The following is a 20,093-nucleotide window of genomic DNA, read 5'->3' on the forward strand; positions in this document are numbered from 1 at the left end:
GCCTTCAAAACGGTCGGAGTTTCGGACCTTATGGTGCGTTCACATCGCTGGAAATTATGGGGAAAACATTTTCTCTTCGTCGGAAAGTTCGCTTGAACGACACATTAGGCTTGTTTTTGATGACGCATGCGGCTTCGTTTGCCATGCGTCAGAATGCAATCTGGGATTTAAAACGTCAGAAATCAGTCTACATCTTATAATCATACACGCAGCATTGGATGCTGGGACGCGAGAAATGCGGCCGCCATCTTGAAGTGGGGAACCTGGAGCAGGTCCATGGCAGCCACAGCGTCTACAGCAGAAACAGGATGCCGGGCTGGTGTTCAGCGTATTCTTGCTCAAATGAGCGGACCGTCAACAATAGGAATCGGGGGATTACTTTTCACAAGTAAGATTTTAACATTACCGTAATATTGGTTGTATTTTGTGAAAAGAATATTACCAGTATTTTGGTCTTCGTTAGTACTGAAATCTTAGCCAGCTAGTCTAATAAAAAAGAGTGACCATAATAGAATTGCTTGTCAATGAAATTAAAAAATGACATACTTGAATAAATAAATGATGAAGATAAAGATTGTAAAATCCAACAGGGGTGGAAGTTAGGACCACAGTCCAGATTGTGCAGGGGGACTATATGTTAACTAACTAGACATGTCTAACTTTCCAACCCATTTTTGTGTAGCCCACCTTCGTGAAATTTGTGGGACAAAATGTGTGATAAACAGGAAAAGTCCCTGCCACACTTACCTGACACCTGGAATGGGGTAATCTTGGGATTACTGTTGAACTAGAATATGTGTTCACCCGGCTATGAACTGAGACTTGATAAATCATATTCCATAAGCACTGACCTAGATTACATCTGACACTTTTGAAGGTTTCCCAAAGACAAAGATGTGAGGAAGAAGTGGGAAGTGGCTTTGAGGAGAGAAAGATTCACTGCAAGTGATTATTCAGTTGTGTGCAGTCAACATTTTAAGCAGGCTGATTTTGACAGGACGGGTCAGATTGTCAGACTACGTGATGGTGTTATTCCATCCCTCTTCAGATTCCCGGTTCACCTCCAAAAGGTAGGTGGATCATCATTAGACTATTAGCATTCATAAATGTAAATATTCTATTTACAAACCAACGTATCCTTTTATATATTGCATTATGTATAATGTTTCTTCATTTCATTTGGCAAAGGGCAGGGCTGCTTCTACCTCCAGAAGAGCTGACGAAAGCCTGTCCGTGGCCTCTAACGATTCCCCAGAAATGACAACCTCCCACCCACAACCTCAGCCTAATGATGTGAGTATTTCTACTACATAAACTGCTGCCCCCACCCTTTGGAATTCACTCCCCTCCCACATCAAAGTCTCTCCAACCCTCTCTTCTTTCAAATCTGCCCTCAAAACATACCTTTTAACACTAGTCTTCCCCACCTAACTCCCACCTTATTCATGTTTAACCTCTGTTTTTCTTTTATTCCTAGTCTGTCTTACATAGTTTTGATAGGGCAATATGTAAAGCATCTTAGAGTACCATATTAAGCGCTATATAAATTTCATTTATTATTATTATTAAACTAGTGGTGTCAAAGTGATGTTTGTGAAGTGAAACATTACTCAAACCATGTTTATCCCTCTTTCTTTCTACTAGGACCATGTCTAGTGGAACATTACTCAAACCCTGTTTGTCCCTTTTTCTACTAGGATCATGGCTATGCCTTGCCTGCTTCTCCTACCGCTGTTAAGGCCAAAGTCAATGAACACCTGGCAAGAGTGGAAAGTCTGGCGCGAGAAAAGAAGAATGCCATGTCCAGAGAAAAGAGGGCAAAAACCACAGTGAAGGGTCTTTTGGGGGATTTAAGGGAAAATAACCTAATTAATGAAGAGCTCAGTGAGAAGCTTGCATTTTACTCAGGTAAGACAAAATTAGCACTTTGAAATTCATGCACATGTTATTGTTACTCTCTTTATTAAACTCCTTGGTTATTATCTGAAGCGGACTAATTCATCTTTGCTCATAACATTTCAGACCTTAAAGGCACCCAGTGCAACTTTCAAGGCTTAAAAATAAACATTAAATTTCTAGTCTTTTTTACACGTAGTAAGTTTCAATAACTCCATACCATTACATACCGACATTTAAGCAGCAAAGATGAGACGTCGTTGTGTGGTGAGAACTGATACAAAATCGATAACAACAATGCTGCCATTTTCTTTATTTTTTGTAACCTACAATAAATAAAGCAGGCTTCCAGTCAATGGAAAAATGGCTTCTCCCCACCGGCGATTGTTGTTGTTTACGATTTTCTATCAGTTCTCACCACACAACGACGTCTCATCTTTGCTCCTTGAATGTCGATATGTAATGGTATGGAGTTATTGAAACTTACTATGTGTAAAAAATACTAGAAATTGAATGTTTATTTTTCATTGAATGTTTACATAAAGTTGCACTGGGTGCCTTTAAGACGGACTTTGTGGAAAAGCAGGGCCATGAGTACTCACAGGACTGCAGCTGTGTGCCGTTGGAGCTTGGTCAGAGAGGCCGTGCCATCTTCATTTAACTTCCACCTTCTGACCCTGAAAAACAATGGTGGCCTAGTGATTCCATCACTAGGCTCAGTGAAGGTTTGATTATTATTATTTATTTTTTTTATCCGTTAGTCTTTGAATATTCAAGTTGCTTTTTTCTTATTTTCTCTTTTCTGTAGTGTCTGTTCAAAGTGTCTTTGAGCACTGTGTAAAGCACTATATAAATATGTTTTATTATTGTTATGATTATTATAAGGTGCTGAGAGCTGCAGAGAGTGTGATCCGCCAAGCTTCAACAATGCAAGCTCAAGCTCCTAAGGTGTCGACAGTCCTACACATCGTCCGAGGGGAGATTGGAACAGAGGATGTATTTCTGCTTGGGGGACACATTGAGGAGACAGTTTGGCATCGACAACCACCATTAGGACTTGTTATCATTGGTTGTGTCAGTGTTTCATAAGATAAGGCTGCACCACATTGCCAAACACGCCTCTTGAACTTCAGAAAGGAAGCACGAGAAAGAAGCTGTACAAAACAATCCTCTTTCAGGGGTTTTAACCCTTACCCTGGCTGCTTTTTATTGTATTTTGAATTTCAGTTAGCAGTATGTTCTTATTTTTAAGTTGCTCCTAACTGCTTCAATTTTGTTTCTGTTGGAATTATCTTGTATTCAGTGTGTTTCAGGTCCTACATGTTTCTAAATGGTATGACACCAAGTACATGTAGGCGTCAAAATGGTAGGTATTTTAGTGTTGTGCAAGTTATTGTTCCATTGTCTACAAGAATGGGTTATTAGTGTTTCCCCTCTATGCATTTGTGAAAAAAAAACAAGTTTCTGCCAAGTTCAAGGCACATTTGCACAATGATCTGGTCTCAGCAGATACCTTGACTTAGTCCGATGACTCTGTACATTTTACCACTGCTCCAAAAAAATCTAGGGGAAACACTGTATTACACATTACCGTTTCAAGTCTTCAGTGCATAATGTTCTTGACAAGCAACGGGAAGTTGCTCAAACTACATTTTAATTAATGTGATGTACATACAATTAAAGTGTTTCTCAGTCAAGGCAAATTAGAAGAAAAACAGACCTGGAGAAAGACAGCTTTAATAAAAAATGTATGTATGTAACAGGTTTGCAGAATAAGCAATTTATAATAATGAGCGAACACTAAATGACCAATACTATACTTCGTAGTCTGTACATTTAATTTAGATGCATTTATGTAACCAGAAAAAAAGACAACAGGCAATGCTGATCATTTGTGTGAAAAAAACAAACTCATTCTATTAAGAGTCCAACATTACTTTGGTCAATGATTGAATCCCTGCGAATTCTGAGAGATCAACGTGTAGCCTCAGTATCTGATTGGCTCTTCATTGCTACACATGCTTGATATCAGGGAATTTAAATGCACTCTTTGCAACAAACAAATGAATTGCCACGTCTGGATTATGTAACATGCCTTCTCTTAGCCAAACCCCCCCATAAGGGCTGTGATTGTAGCTGCCAAATAGCAAAGCATTCAAGTTTACTTAAAACAACTGCAATGTTGTGGTATAAACACAATTTTCAACATTGCAGTATGTTTCATCACAATATTAAATCAATACTGTTGACTACTCGGATTATCATCCAACCATATCTTGTGCATTTCTAATTAGTATTCACTACATTCTCATCAAGTTACATATTTGCTACAAGGCTGTTCATTTATGTTTGAAAAAACAACCCACAAATAAGTACCACGTTTAATGATTGTCTTCCTCACATTGTGCAGGATAATTATCCTGGGTATGACTAAAGTAGTATCACATGTATTCACATTCCATAAAGAAAATAAAAACTGAACATAAATGATCGCGATAATCTTGGACACAAATGAACCTGGATCACACGACTAGGCAGTCACAGTTATAGGTACCAGAAACAAAAAAACAAACCGATTGAGTGACACTACAGAAGGCTTCTCTACCGGCCTGTTAAATTAATTACATTCTTTATAATAATCAAGATCATTTCTCTACCATACTCTAGTTATATTGGAATGGAAACTTAAAATGTACTTACTATTAGCTAGTACCAAGGCAAACGTAGTAAATTCAACCATTTCTCAAACAGAATATTTGATACTATTTGATATTTGCAACCATTTAATCAAATGTTTAATTTGTTTGAACTAATCAGTGATGTGGAGTAGCTACATCACCAGAAAGAGGAACATCTCTGGAGTATCACTTCAACAAAGTGACAACAGTGTGTTACAAAAGGTCACTATGAAAAGGCATCAGCATGTAGGAAGGCTACGTACTATTCTGGAGTGAACATCAGAGCCCAAAGGAGAGCTAGAACATATTTGGTAACTTAAACTGCACCAAGGGAACCTGAAATACAACAGAAGAATGAAGGCCAGATATAGAAAGGTGGCCATATTTAATATCCATACAAATATTTTATTTTATTTAAATGGCAAAGTAAATCAGAAAAGAAGATGAGGTCATGGCTCCGAGTTAGGCTCAATATGACCATTTCAGTCCCGACAGACTGAAGGGTTGACTGCCTGGAGAATCAGTCTTCTGACCGGGAAAAAAAGCCCCACCAGATCTCTGGGAATCTGAACCTTTTCATCCCAACCGGCCAGTATGATATTAAAATAAAAACACAGCCTGTGTTTTGTCCTTTACCTTGTAAAAACAATCACAGAGACAATTTTTGAAGAAAATATAAATCTGTCGACTCCATTGGACACCATCTTTTTAATAAAAAGGATGGTCTCGCAAACATTACCTATTATTTACACTATTTTTACTATAACAAGTAAAAACAATCAATGCTGCATGACCTCATCAGGTATGAGTAAAACACGATTCCATGTGACCAGGAGTTAAACTGGAGCTGTCCATGAGAAAGTCTGCCAAACAATATCGACCAGTTCCATTGGTTCCATCACCAAACAAGACTTTTATCAATATGTGGGAATAAATTTAAACTGTCCTTAAACTGGAGATGGACTAAAGCACTTAAACAGAGCCTTGGTGAACCCCCCTCCATACCCACACATTGAACTTAGCAAACATAGATATTTTGTACAACGGAGTACCATGACGGAAGTTTGAGGAGTTGCCCTTAATTTACACGTATAGTGTATTTGCTGTACATTGTTTATTTCCCTGTCGATATGTCTGGCCTAGTTTTCATTAGACACAATTTACCTGGAGTGCTTCAAACATTGGAAGAAGTCCATTCCAAACAGTGGATTTAATTTAAAGGGAAGCCATCAAACTGCTGCTTGTGGTAACTTTGAAGCCCCTGGCTTATCTCTTGTAGTGATTTGGTGCATCTGCAAACATATACTTAAGTCTGTAAGCTTCAGCGAGAAGTAGACCCACTTCCTCGTTACCCCAGTGGATTGTGGGAAGGTTCTGAAGTAGCATGAGAAGCCCCTGTGTAGAGCAAACAATTTCATGAAATGACATTGAGCAACAGACATTATTATAAACATATTGTACTGTACAACCTTACATAGCATAAGGCATACACAGGCTCAGTGCATTAGTATTGTTTATTCAGCGAGCTCATATACAATGAGGTTTAGCATTGGACAACAATGTGTACGTTACCTGAAAGTCGACCATGGACAGGATCTCTTTGCGCCACTCAATGAGGAACGCAGCGCACACGTACAAGTGGAAGTTGGAGAAGCCTTCAGCCTCCGCCTGAGAAACCAATCACATTTTACATGAGCCCAACTAAATACTGAAGCTAAATAAATGGCTTCTTGATGTAAAACACACCTCAGTCCATGAGCTGGAAGTTCTAAAAGCTCATCAGTCCCATTAGCCAGGCAGACCAAATGCAATCTCTAGATTGTGTTGAAATGTACCCTTTTATCACATGGGGCCGGTGGCGGCCTGCATCGAGTGGCCAGAGTGTAGACATAAAACACCTGCTGTATGGAGGACATTTTTATCTCTTTTTATGATCCGACTCACAGATCGCAGCGCGTGTACAATGTTGATTGACAGGGAGTGTAACTTATTCCCCAACACATTAATATCCCCATAAAGGACCTCCCGTCATTCGGACAAGCAAAACAGATGTTGCTTTGTTTGACTGATTTAAGCAGCCCTTTGAGTTGAGAGGTAGCCTCTTCCAATCTAGAGAGTATTCCTGAAGCCGTTTACGGCCTTCCTTAAGGCCTCTATATGACCACATTAACACATTAATTTGACCACACCCCTAAACCTTAGCCTGCATAAAGAGCAAGGCAACCCAACAGAAAACATGATACCAGCAGCTTTCGAATATTGCCTAATGTCATCATTACTAGACCTATTTCTGAAAATAACATGCCTAAAGTAAATACATTTATGTCTCCACAACTACAAGGGCTATAATATGTAATATATTAAGAATTTATTCATTGCAAATATTTCTTATCTCAAATGCTATCCTTTATAGATAATGAACCGCGAGTCAGAGAAACAATATTTCGGTTCTTCTATTTGTCTTGTACATAAGTTGTAATTGACAATAAATCAGACTTTGACTTTGATATGTGATCCAGTGTGATTGTTCTGCAAGTGAAATAATTGAACTGGATACTACTTAGAAGTATAGAGTGAGATAGTATATAGTAAAGTGACTACATTATTTACTCAGAGTGAATAAAGTTAAATGTATATGCAAAGCTAGAACACAGCATAAGTTGAAGACTATATTTCCGCTTTAATAATATTTTTTTTTTAATGTATATAGCGCTTTTCAAGGTACCCAAAGCACTTTAAAGTGAAGGGGGGACCTCACTAACCAACACCAATGTGTAGCACCCACTTGGGTGATGCACGGCAGCCAATCTGCACCAGAACGCTCACCACACACCAGCTTGAGGTGGAGAGTGAGGGAATTAATGAGTCAGCCGATTATACAGGAGGATGATTAGGGGGCCAGATTGAATGAGCCTGGTTGGGCAGTTTTAGCCAGGACAACGGGGAATCCCCTATTCTTTGCGATAAGTGCCCTGGGATCTTTTATGACCTCCGTGAGTCAGGACCTCGGTTTTACGTCTCCTCCAAAGGACGGGAATAAATCTCATGTTTTAGGTGCATAATCAGTTGGTAGCCCTATAGTACTATATGGTACTATATATTTTGACACTTGACCTGAAGGTCAAGGACAGGTAGAATAAGCATGATACCAAGCCAAACAATTGCAATAACACCATATGCCCACCAGACAGCGACGAAGAATGAGTGTTCTAATTGAAGACAATTCACACATTTCCTCTGAAACCCTTTCTTAGCTACTCTACATTGATGTTAATCACCGAAAAAAACAAAAAAGGTAAAATATTATGGGATTGGAATTGTCTTTCATGCAGTCAACAAAGGTTGTGGTAGACTGAAGCCCAACACAAGAAATGACAAGCGGTAGACTAAGCGGCGCATCGAAAAGAACTTCCCCCTTATTCCGGGGGCGTTCTAGCCCACACCGGCGGCGGCTAGCCGTGCGGCAGCGCTCTGCGGCGCGCCGCCCCGCTATCCTTCACGCCACTGTTCTATTCCCTAGCGTCGCTGCCCCTGAAAAAAACGCTTTTTTAAAGCTAGTTTGTACATCCCGGCTTGATACAAGGTCCTGTACATATGGAGACTGTGGATGCAGTAGATTAACAATTCCCCACTGCAAAAAGAATGAGCAATGACTGTAAATAAAGTGATTAAACCGTAAATAAATTGCCCGACAGTGCATAAAGTAACTTTGAATGAATGTGACATTGTAAGCGCAAAGAGAGGATCATGGGCATCAGGGCCCTATATGTAGTCATAAAACATCTGGTATAACGTTATGTTAACCTATACCGACCATGTTGGTTAATCACAACGGTGCTGCAGCGCGACGCTTCCTATTGGTGCTAAGGGCGGCAATTGACGCGCGTGAAATGCGCACCGCGGCGCTTCGGCACCATCCAGACGTGTACATTGACCCGTACCTGGTGGGCGACCCAGACCCCATGGACCCGTACCAGGTGGGCAACCCAGACCCCATGGACCCGTACCTGGTAGGTGTCCCAGACCCCATGGACCCATACCTGGTAGGTGTCCCAGACCCCATGGACCCGTACCTGGTAGGTGTCCCAGACCCCATGGACCCGTACCTGGTAGGTGTCCCAGACCCCATGGACCCGTACCTGGTAGGTGTCCCAGACCCGTATGGTGCAGCGCAGCGGTAGCTCTCTCATCAGCAGGTTGTTCATCCAGCGGAACGCAAACTGCAGGTACTCCACCTCGTACCTCTTCAGGTGACCATGGATGTCCACTAGGGAACGCGCGCACACGCACACACACACACACACACACACACACTATCCAGAGATCCATGTGTACAAAAGCAGTCCAGTCCTATGTTGACAGAGGAGCAGCTTACTGTCTATCCTGCTGACCAGTTCCTCCAGGTCCTTCACTTTGTTCTGGATTCCGGGCTGAGCAAACGTGTAGTTGTCCTTCAATTTTTGAAGACCGAAACAAGGCAGAAATAGGATGTCAGGTTAGGTAGACAATAAAGGGTTCATTTGCATGCACTGGGCGTGTGTGTGTGTGCCAACCTGTATTCCATCCAGCAGCTTGCTCATACACCAGAAGCTGTCTGCTTCAATGTTCCTCTGCGTCTCCAGAGGAAGGCCGGCCATCTCAAAGTTCTCCACATCCTCCTCTAGCAGAGCACAAGTTGAGAATTCATCACCAAATTAAAGACACCACTCAATGACTTCGCTTCGATCCTGAATCGATAATGAGTTTTAGATCTACAAAGCACCAGCCTAAAGTAATATGCAAGATCACACAATAATATATTCAAACTGAATGAAGAAACAGGATCAGAACACATTTGTTTGTATAAAAGTAACAAATTAATAACACAACCAACACCGTTGAAAGTTTGAACAAATGGAACGCACTCGGCATACGGCTGAATGGGAACCACCAAGTCCTTATGCTGATGCTGGATAGGAGCACAAGACACAAGGTTCACTTACCCACAAATTCCGAAAGGAAAACTACGAAGAAGGGTGTGACCAGGTCGTTGATCCCCTGGACGTAGCCACTGGCAGGGTGGCGGATCGCCCAGATGAACAGGATGCGCTCAAACACCTGCAGCACAAAGAAATAATAAACGGTTCATGTTAAGCTATGCTACTTGAGGAATAAGTATGGAAATATTGGTACTAGGTCATCAGAGCGTATGCTAAACAGCCTTCAGTATCACTTTTTGTGGCGATGAAAACCAGCAACCAGTGCTTTCAATAAGATGCAACGGTCACTGTGACAGTGGTATATAGGCTTTGTGAACACTCTGGCCCAACATGGTTCTAGAATGGATTGAAACAGCAGGTCCAGCTCGGGGCTGCTGTATGAATGACCTCTCACCTCTTGCACCGTGGGCTGCTGGAACAGTGGGATCAGAGGGTTGGTTCTGGGAATGTCGATGTGGATCTGACCAGGAGACAGATTGGTAAACACAATGAACGTTAGACTTATGCAATTTGTTTATGAAGCTCAGATTGTGTGTCATAATGGGGCAATCGGGTTGAGGTTGAATCACTGAAGTATCACCTGTCTGTATGTGTCTTTGTAGTGCTCGTCTGTTCTGGAGTGGTAGTACTGCTCGATGAAGCCAAAGTACTCGTCTCTCTTCCTCTTCAGCACCAGGTCCCTGCGCTCCATGTTGGCAGGAAGGTAGCCCTTCAACATATGAGGGTCGAGCACATTCAGGTAACAAGGAAGCTTGTTGAAAAGGAGCAGCCAGGGGAAGACGACTCATTTACATCTACATTTAGGGGATTTTGAAGACGCTTTTTATCCAAAGCGACATACAACCATTCATTCACTCACTCATTCACACACCGACGGCGGAGTCGACCACGCAGGGCGACAGCCAGCTCGTCGGGAGCAGTCGGCGTTGGGGTGTCTTGCTCAGGGACACCTCGACGCTCAAAGTCTAGGAGGAGCCGGGCATCGAACTTGCAATCCTTCGGTTACCAGTCCACCCGCTCTACCTCCGTAGCTACCCGCCTCAGAGAAAAGAAGGTTCCCTATGTTGGGACTCACAGAGAGAAGCCTCCAGGTGATTGGTCGGACCTCTCTTGGGATGCCTGACCAGCTGCTCTTCCGCAGCTCCTCTGAAAGCACAGCAGTGTGGAGTGACGGTGAGCATCGTGATTAGCGAGTATCGGCCACTCTGCAAGTATCCACAGCAATCCTCTGTTGCAGAGCTGGGTGTAGGTCTAATGTGTAGGTGGTACTGTGTGTGTTTGTGTGAACAGTATATCAGATCCCATTTTCCTGTCTTGAGTGTGCATACTTTAAATGGCGAAGCAATCCTGCTCAATAGCCAGGCGTGCCATAACACCAGTAGGAAATAAGTCACCCTTTTAAAACATGATTCAATGACTGAGTACTTGATTGTTAAAAAACGCTTTACACGCGGTTATCCATGTTTGGAGTTTTTACCGACTACAAACCTCCCACTAGCTCAAACCTACAGAAGGAATCGTTGATGCCTTTTCTGCCCCTGACCTCCTACCTTGAGCAAGCATCAACACCATCAGTAAATTGCTTGTCACGAATGATACATCCAGGGAATAAGCAATAATATGTAGCTACACACAATAATGAGGACAACGCGTGCGGTGGTCTCCCTCTTACCCAGGTCGGTGTTGGGGCTGGCCAGCAGCTGGCGGAACTTGTCCTGCCGACTCTTCTCTCGCACCGTCATGGGCGGCGCTCCCGACGCGTTCTGGTCCGAGATGCGTGCGATCAGCGGGATGATGGGTCTCATCGGGAGGGACTTCTGCTTCTGCAGCGTGGATCGAACTAGGCGGGGCAGGAGACCAGAGGACAGAGCGCAGAGTTATCTAATCCGGTATAGGTTGAACCGGACCCCTCCCTCCCCCGGTCGTCTCCCGTGATGCCGGGGGAGGTCGGCCCGTTCAGACGTAGTGCAGCAGCGAGCCTCTCCACATAAGTACCTGAGGAATCGCCGAGGTGGGCATCACTGCTGGACTTGCCCACCCTGCCATTGAACTCTCCGCACTCTTCCTCCTCTCCTTTGTCCTGCTGCTCCTCTTCCTCGCAGTCTGGCCCCTGCTCCTCCTGGGGGTTCAGGCCTGCTGCCCCCAGAGGAGTCAGGCGGTCAGCGAGGTCCGCCTGGTGCAGGGACGGCCCTGGGTACTGGAAAACACGGCAAACAAGCAAGAGATTTTATGCTAGTTCTTTTCATCCGTCGTCTCGGATCTCGGTGACAAAGAGTAGTGCACATTATTACCAGACCAACAGTAATAAAGAAACACCCATGATCAACTGTTCTAGGGTCGGGTCCAACCACGGCAGACCGATTTTCTAGGTCCATGTGAGCGAGGAGCTGCTTCTAAACCAGCAGAGCACAGAGCCATCAGAGCGGTCACCTGCTGGAGAGGTGGGGAGGGGTGCAGGCTGGGCGTCAGTGACGTCTGATGGGCAGCCAGGAAGTCTTCGTCCTCCTCATCATCGTCGATATCCCAGGCATCGTTGGTGCTACGCGCAAATTCGTGGAAACTAGAGGGCTTCTTGGACTTCAGATTGTTGAAGTTTGGCTTGGCGGCTTCTTTGGCGAACCTGAAAAGCCATAATGTCAGATGGATTCATTAGTGGTGCGTCATGAGAGTTTAAAAGGTGTGCCAAACAACATGCTTCAACAATCACGCCTACAACAATATGACAGGCAGGACATTTTCTATAAAGACATTCTTGTACTCTTCCATCAAGCAACTAATTAATTTGATTGTAGTAATTTAATTAGTGGCATAATAACAGAATGAAGAACAACATGTAGAAAAAATAACCTTGCACATCTGACAAGGCACCGTGCACAACACAAATGATAATAAATCGAGAAAATAAAAAACGCATTCATTTGCATGTCCACAATGCAGCCCAAAGGCAAAACACAGTCCCAAAAACCACAGCGATGTTGGCCATACAATAGCCAAAATGAAAACGTCCACATGGATGGCATACGACCATGCAGACGAGTTGTGGCGAGCACTTACGTGCGCCGCAGTCGGGGGTCGAGGGGTGGATGCTGAGCTCCATAAACTGGCTGAATACTGGAGGAGACGAGAAACGCGTCCTATCAATACTGCCACACAATAAACATACTTTTCATGTCTTTGACTGTTATCTTTGGAAAGGCATCAGGGAATTAGATAGTGTGGGCTTCCTTGGATATCAACATGACTCAGACCAAGCAAGCCTACATTTGCCCAGTGTAGCTTGTAACAATTTCTCACTCCGTCCGTCCCCTTTGAATACAATCAGAATGAGGACTAATATAACGAATGCGGTCTAACCAAACCAGAACCAGTGAACAGCTTGCATGGCTCTGACTACCGCTCACTTCCACCCTGCCAAGCACATTCTGTTCATCAGTTTGCACGCTGCCAGATTCTTAGCAGTTGGCCTCTGGTCCAAATGTTCTGCAGACCCCCTGCACCTCACCTGGCCCCAGCCCCGAACCCTAAAACATGATGCTTTTGCCATCTAGGATGATCCAGATTGTATCGACAAGAGCAATTTGTCTTTCAACATCCTAGTCCTTTCAAACTGTTTCACATAGAAAAGATAATGCATGACTATTTATTCACGTTGCAAAGTTGCCAAATATTCTGATGTTTGGGGTCAGCAGTAGGAGATAGAGCGGGGTGGCTGGTAATTACAAGGTTGCGAGTTCAATCCCCGGCTCCTCCAAGCTGAGTGTCAAGGTGTCCCTGAGCAAGGCACCTAACCCTTACTGCTCCCGACGAGCTGGCTGTCGTTTTGCATGGTTGACTCCGTCGGTGTGTGAATGTGGGAACGTCATCCAATATTGTAAAGCATTTTCAATAAAAGCATTATATAAATACAGTTCATTTACCATTTACCATTTACCAATGAAGGTCGAGAGCCTAGATAGGAGTTTAAAGTAGTTTGATCAATGCTTGGTTTAGTCAGAGCAGATGTAGCTTTCAAAAGAAAGCTACAGGGAATCCAAAAGCAGCGCTTCAACAGTGCAGGGTAGTCTAGGTCTATATCAGTTAATTCCCTGTACATCGGAAAAACACGGGCAAGCCTATGAGATGAATTATAAAACCTGTAAACCAGATAGATTCAACACCAGCGTATTCCTAGAGCAAGCTAAGAGAGTTTGCTCTGCCAGAACTGGGTCTGTTTACTATCTGGCTCAGAGTCCTCTGTTTACTAGGCTCAATCTTGTTTTATCAGGAGCTGCTCAAGGACAGGCAGTTTGAGCGAGCCAGTTGCCTTTCCTGTTCAAACGGTTTCACCGTATGTTGTGTTTTGCTCCCCAGCTTTTACACCAACCACCATTGGGAAAGATGAGTGTGCGTGACAAAGGGACCCCGCCCTCTTCTTACAGATGGGTTCTTCTCAGATTACCCTGAACAGACTGGTTACTGGTTGCTGGATCCCCCTCCCCACCAAGCTCTCTACAGTTTGGAAAGGAATAACTAAGTATTTAAATAGACAACGATACACACATTAACATCTAGCACTCATGTAGAATATCCCCGTTCCAGGTTTCGTAACGGAATAGTTTATTTCCGGGGATAATGTGACTAGTAACAGCCGCTAAGTAGCATCAAATTGTACATGTTATGAACGTGTAACACAAGGATAGGGTAAGGTCATAGAAATGCAACCGTTCATTGCATTGGCGTAACGTTATTGTTGGTAGGTATTGATAAACCATAGCAGTTCAGACTACATTTAGGCCTCGATCTAATATCCTACCAAACTCTATTATGAGGAAATAAACGATGCAGATCAACTTAATTAAATAATAAATATGCTAACACACAGCAGTTGTGACACACAGGTTGTTGATGTAAAGTTACTGAATAGTAGACAGCAGTAACCGCTGGTCTGAAACATATGGCAGATTATACACATCACAGCTGCTTCTGGACCTCTCCCATACATAGTTTTAGTTTATAGATGAAAGGTCTCCGTATGAGTCTATCAATTAAGGGGTCACCTTATTAGTCACCTTAGGAGTCTATAAATGAAGGGGTCACCTTATGAATCTATAGATGAAGGGGTCTCCTTATGACTATATATATATATATATATATATATATATATATATATATATATATATATATATAAAGGGTCTCCTTATGAGTCTATAGATGAAGGGGTCTCCTTATGAGTCGCCTTATGAGTCTATATACAATGGGTCTCCTTAGTGGTCTACAGACCCGTGGTGTTTAGTTCCATAAAGCCCCGCTGGTCCTGGGTACCTAACCCTAACCCGTTCCCAGCACTTCTCCCCTGAGGTTGCCCGGGTCTGACAGCCTGGGTCTGAGATGCCCTCAGCCCGGTGGATCCTAACCGCAGAGTCCCATCTGGGGGAGAACAGACTTATAATAATGAGCCTACCTTCCGGGAACCTTCACGTTCCTCCTCCAGAAGTGGATTCGGTTCTCGGTCGCCATACTTCAATAGTCCGTCACACCGAGTCTACCCAGACCGATACCTCATGGGGGTCCGTCTCCGTGGTCAACCGGCGATACCGTCCCGCCGCTTGGCCCCTTTCACCTTCCCCAAAGTTTGTAGTCCTTTAAAAATGTTTTTGTGTTAAATTATGATGATGTACGATACCGAGCGCTGGAGGCCGCCATCTTGGATCACCCAGAAGCAGCCGTATGATTGGCTGACGGGTCTAACAGGTGATTGGCGGATGAGTCTGCCAATCAACAGGTGCACAGAAAGTTACTCATGTAACTTATATTTACTGATCCATCTTCTGTTCACCGATCTTTATTAGTGGTTCATAACGTTTACTTTGTAATATGCATTATATGTTGACTGATGAATTGTTCATCTGGCAAGGAGCCTCTGACAATGTGGCTAGGGCAATAGTATGTCTGACCACTAATTCATTATTACATTACAACCAACCCTTGTATTTGCTTTATTATTATTCATATTTTTGTAAACCTGGTTTATATCCCACTCTAGTTATGAATTTTTAGGTTATGATTTGAATCAATAAGCCGCACAATATAATCAGTAAGTATCACATTGCCTGGTCCCTCAGAGGTTAATTTACTCTGCTTTTCATTCAGAAAGCTCAGTACAAAGCAACTTCTCCTTTTGAGGTAGTTTACCCTGATTCGTTTTACACTTCTCCTTTCTGGTGTAGGGATGCATTATTGCCTTTTAGTCACAAGAGGGCAGGCATTTTCTATTGCCGTACCACATAATGGGAAGACTAGTCTTTATTTAGGCCTTGTCCCAAGGGAAGACCTTGTCTTTAAATCTTACTTTTAACCATGATCAATTCATTCACATGTTGTATATGATAACTTCCACAAATACCAGTAGAATGGTGCTATCTGGTAGGACTCCCTCTCAATGTGCTTTTTCACTTTACCAAGGCAAAAGCTTATAGAAGTGAACAACCAAATTAGACCCCTTTTCATATTCAAATTGTAACATTTGGATATGGTGGAGGGATATTGGGTTTTGCTGGACACACTGAAATTGCAGGTGCTCTCCTGCATTTGTTTGTTTATGGAAATCACTGCAACTACCGGCAAAGGCTCTCCAAGTCTCCCCCTCGTCCAACAGCATTCAAGGGACAACATTCAGGTGAGACAACATACAGGTGAGACAACATACAGGTGAGGCTCCTTTTGTCCATCCTTCTCCGTCCAAATTCCACGGCAGCTCTAAGTGTTCTGTTCCTCGATCCTTCAGCACCTTTCTTTGCTTTAACATTCGGTCTTTACCCCACAATATCCTATCAGCTCCTAATGTTTTCCAGGCTCTATGAAATTCAACTCCCTTGGAATACGTATTTTGTCTTTATTTATAGTGGTATGGTTAACTCACACACCAGAGCTGTTGTGAAACGAGACGGCAGGGAGAAGAAACTCTCTTGTAGTCACAAGACACGGAAATACAAACTGTTTTTGGGGAACTGCCAGAGGCCGTTCATTTAGAAAGAGGAGTTCTGAAGTTACTTTGAACCTTTAGCTTTCCCTTCAGTCGTCCCACTGTCCCATGGGTCCCATTCTTAGATGGAGCTCCTTCTTTTCATGATTTACATGTGTATATTTTCTTAAATAGATTGAGAGATGCGCTATTAAAGAAGTCAGATGTCATTTTTAGTTTAATAAAAAATAACTTTTACTGTATCAGGAATCATGTTAAAGCCCCTAGCCATGTTGGCTTCCTCTCTGAATTGATAGCATTGTGACTCTTGTCTCCCTCCATGAATGAAGCAAAAACATCATTATTTTAGAAAAGAGGCACTTTCTGCTTTCTTTCAGTTGCTCCTGTCTTCCCCTAGTAGTGGATGTTGACACTCTTGAACACTCTTGAACACCTTTCAGTTATTTTGTAAGTTAAGGGAACGCTGATAGAAGAGTAATTTAGACATCCAAAAATATTAGCAGAATATTACATTACGTTAACCTTGTTGAAGTTTAAGTCAAGAAAAAGTTGGGTTGCATAAATTGGATTTAGAAAAGGGAGGTATTTTTGTATTTGTTTACCTTTCTTGGTCTTGGAACTATATTTGTAGTTTTTGAAATTTTCATTGGTTACTGGAGAATGGCAAGGAGAATACAAAAGTGGTGTTGTTATTTATATGCTGTAAACAACAGCCAGAATAAAGATAATGTTGGCATGTCCTTATTCTGTGTTTGTCCTCTACAGAGAAAAGGGGATGTGGAGCCTGGCTTCCCATCTCAAGGTCAAAGGGTCATCTGTGTCAGTAGCCTAATGCCCACAGCAAGGCAATACTCAGGCCATGGAGGATAGGGAGTTCTCTGAGAAAGGTAATCATATACATTACATATGTGTGTGCATGTTCTCAATGTTACCACTAATCACGCAGTGCTGCACTGTTTATGGACAGATTACCTTTATTCTGCAACGGACAGACCTAATCATGAACACACATATTTCACATCACAACTGACTATTCCTGGCAATGGTACAAGATTTTTTTCTGCTACTTCCTCTTTAAAATCATACTTTTGTACATGTGTATGTGTATGTGTGTGTGTCGGTGCAACACAGAAACAGAAAGTGAGATGTAAACTAAGACCATGCCATGTGTGAGGTTGTGCACTTATCGTAAAACCCCTCTTGGCCGAGGTGTGACGGTGTTTACTACCCGTCTGCTTTTAGCAAATATTCATTGTTGTAAAGACTGTGCAGCTATTGCTTATAATGCATCATCAATCAACACACAAACACACACACACACACACACACACACACACACACACACACACACACACACACACACACACACACACATACTCACACATGCATGGATACAATCATCTCCCATAAACAGGGAAGCCACCCTTTCTACACTCAGTTACTCAGTTCAATTGACATGCTCAGTTTGGCTTAGTGAGATACCTTATATGCATGTGTGATTGTGTGTGTGTGTGTGTGTGTGTGTGTGTGTGTGTGTGTGTGTGTGTGTGTGTGTGTGTGTGTGTGTGTGTGTGTGTGTGTGTGTGTGTGCGTGTGTGTGTGTGTGTGTGTGTGTGTGTGTGTGTGTGTGTGTGATTGTGTGTGATTTTGTGTGTGTGGGTGTGTGTGGGTGTGTGTGTGAACATATTTATGGGTAGGTGGGTGTTTGGGTGTGTGGGCGGGTGTGCCCAGCGGACTGAGTTATGAATGTGAAGGGAGTGAATGGCATTTGACCATGCACGTTGTGCTTCATGAGATGAGCAGGGTTTAATGACGCTGTCACCAGTAAATGGGCTCTGATTTGTAGCACAGCTGGCATACCCCACTCTGATCCCAGGCCTTCTGGAGACACACACACACACACACACACACACACACACACACACACACACACACACACACACACACACACACACACACACACACACACACACACACACACACACACACACACACACACACACACACACACACACAGCTGTGTGCATATGTGCACCTAAACATCCATGTTAAACCTTTACATCTTGCACCTAAACATCCACATTAAACCTCTACATGTTCATGGTGGGGTTCATGTGGATTGCCATTCTGGCACAAACAGTCTCATTAAGGTCTGGTGTCGATGCCGGTCTAAGTAATTGCAATAAAAAGAATAATCAGAGAGAAATTATGGCCGCTTCGATGGAGGCAGGAGTCACACATTAGATTTCATATCCAATCAATGCACCTATTCCGTCGGGGCACCTCTGATCTATACACATTGTAGACCGCATGGAATGGATTCCCTTCCACTCACACCCACACACACACACACACACACACACACACACACACACACACACACACACACACACACACACACACACACACACACACACACACACACACACACACACACACACACACACACACACTCACACATGCATGGATACACACACACACACACACACACACACACACACACACACACACACACACACACACACACACACACACACACACACACACACACACACACACACACACACACACACAGTGTTGGATTTATGAAGGTCTTACTTGGCCCTCTGCTCTCTCCTCTTGTGATAAACCTGGTGTGTGTGCATATTGATTGATGATTGGTTCAGTCTTCGTCTGACATCACAAATTGTGCCTGATCGGACATTAATCAGTTTTCAGAGATTCTTTATTGAAACTCTGTGGAATCGTCATTCGAGCCAATGCACACCATTTCAGAGTATAAGTAAGTCTTCAACTAGGAATCACACAATGTGTGCAGGAAAGGTTTAAAAGCCTGAAACCTGGTTTACTTCTTGCTTTGCAAGAAGACATACAAAGGGATTCGTGTTTTCATCAATACAATTATATCACCCTGCCTGAGAGCCAAGCGGAAATATGCTTTAAGAGATATATGTTTTCTCTAACGTTGACAAACCTTTGGCTTGTTATTTCGTTTTATCCCAATACAAAGATGTTTAGCAGTATTATTCCATTGTTGTCTCACAATCCCTATAGTTCAAAAACTGGTTTGTATTTCTGCGTGGAAGTGAAACAGTGCTATACTTGGCCAGCAGATGTCTCTGTTGTTGAATTTCTTTAACTGTAAGCGACCAAGAGGCTAAAACCAACGCTCTCTCTTTTCATTCTCAATCATTTCTTTGTTTTACTCTACTTTCTTACGAACTCCTTGATGAGTTCACTAAGCTCTATTTACAGATGTGCGTTTAAATGGATGGTGTGTGATACTCAGTAACTCTAAGAACGGTTTGGGTTTTGATGTATTTAGCATGTAATTCCCCAGTTGATTTGATTCCCCTTTTATTGAAACACATCTGCCTGTCTTTGCCTCCCTGTCACCCCCCAATCGCCCCCCGCCCCCTTGTTTGTTTGTTCCAAGGATCACAACAAGCCGTTCCACTCCTGCGTGTTGCACCTTGTTGACTCCAGGCTCATTAGCGGCCCAAATGAATATGACGAGTTGTGACATTAGGCTACAGCTGGAACAAATAGGCCAGCCGCTCCCTCTCCTGCTCCGCCAAT

At 43.1% G+C, this 20,093-nt stretch overlaps 2 protein-coding genes across 3 annotated transcripts; one reads left to right on the top strand and one right to left on the bottom strand.

The window, feature by feature from the left end:
• The first annotated feature begins 28 nt into the window (after positions 1-28).
• Positions 29-4,242, top strand: LOC132461233 (THAP domain-containing protein 6-like). Its single transcript, XM_060056283.1, has 5 exons — positions 29-388; positions 878-1,070; positions 1,189-1,293; positions 1,698-2,621; positions 2,782-4,242. Exons 1-4 carry the CDS (start codon positions 219-221, stop codon positions 1,929-1,931), a joined length of 702 nt encoding a protein of 233 aa, XP_059912266.1. The 5' UTR covers positions 29-218; the 3' UTR covers positions 1,932-2,621; positions 2,782-4,242.
• On the bottom strand, positions 3,616-15,842 carry tbc1d22b (TBC1 domain family, member 22B). Of its 2 annotated transcripts, XM_060055709.1 has the most exons (14): positions 14,994-15,842; positions 12,608-12,664; positions 11,984-12,173; positions 11,549-11,750; positions 11,226-11,393; positions 10,629-10,699; positions 10,134-10,262; positions 9,948-10,013; positions 9,557-9,671; positions 9,128-9,234; positions 8,950-9,025; positions 8,714-8,841; positions 6,147-6,242; positions 3,616-5,969 (listed from the first exon to the last, which is right to left on the bottom strand). In XM_060055709.1, the coding sequence occupies exons 1-14, from the start codon at positions 15,047-15,049 to the stop codon at positions 5,841-5,843; spliced, it is 1,590 nt and encodes a 529-aa protein (XP_059911692.1). In that variant the 5' UTR covers positions 15,050-15,842; the 3' UTR covers positions 3,616-5,840. The 2 variants fall into 2 exon arrangements, with proteins under 2 accessions (XP_059911692.1, XP_059911702.1); XM_060055719.1 differs by lacking the exon at positions 12,608-12,664 and having other exon boundaries at positions 14,994-15,833.
• Between the last annotated feature and the right edge of the window lie 4,251 nt (positions 15,843-20,093).

Source organism: Gadus macrocephalus, chromosome 1, assembly GCF_031168955.1.
Source record: "Gadus macrocephalus chromosome 1, ASM3116895v1".
Lineage (NCBI taxonomy): Eukaryota > Metazoa > Chordata > Actinopteri > Gadiformes > Gadidae > Gadus > Gadus macrocephalus.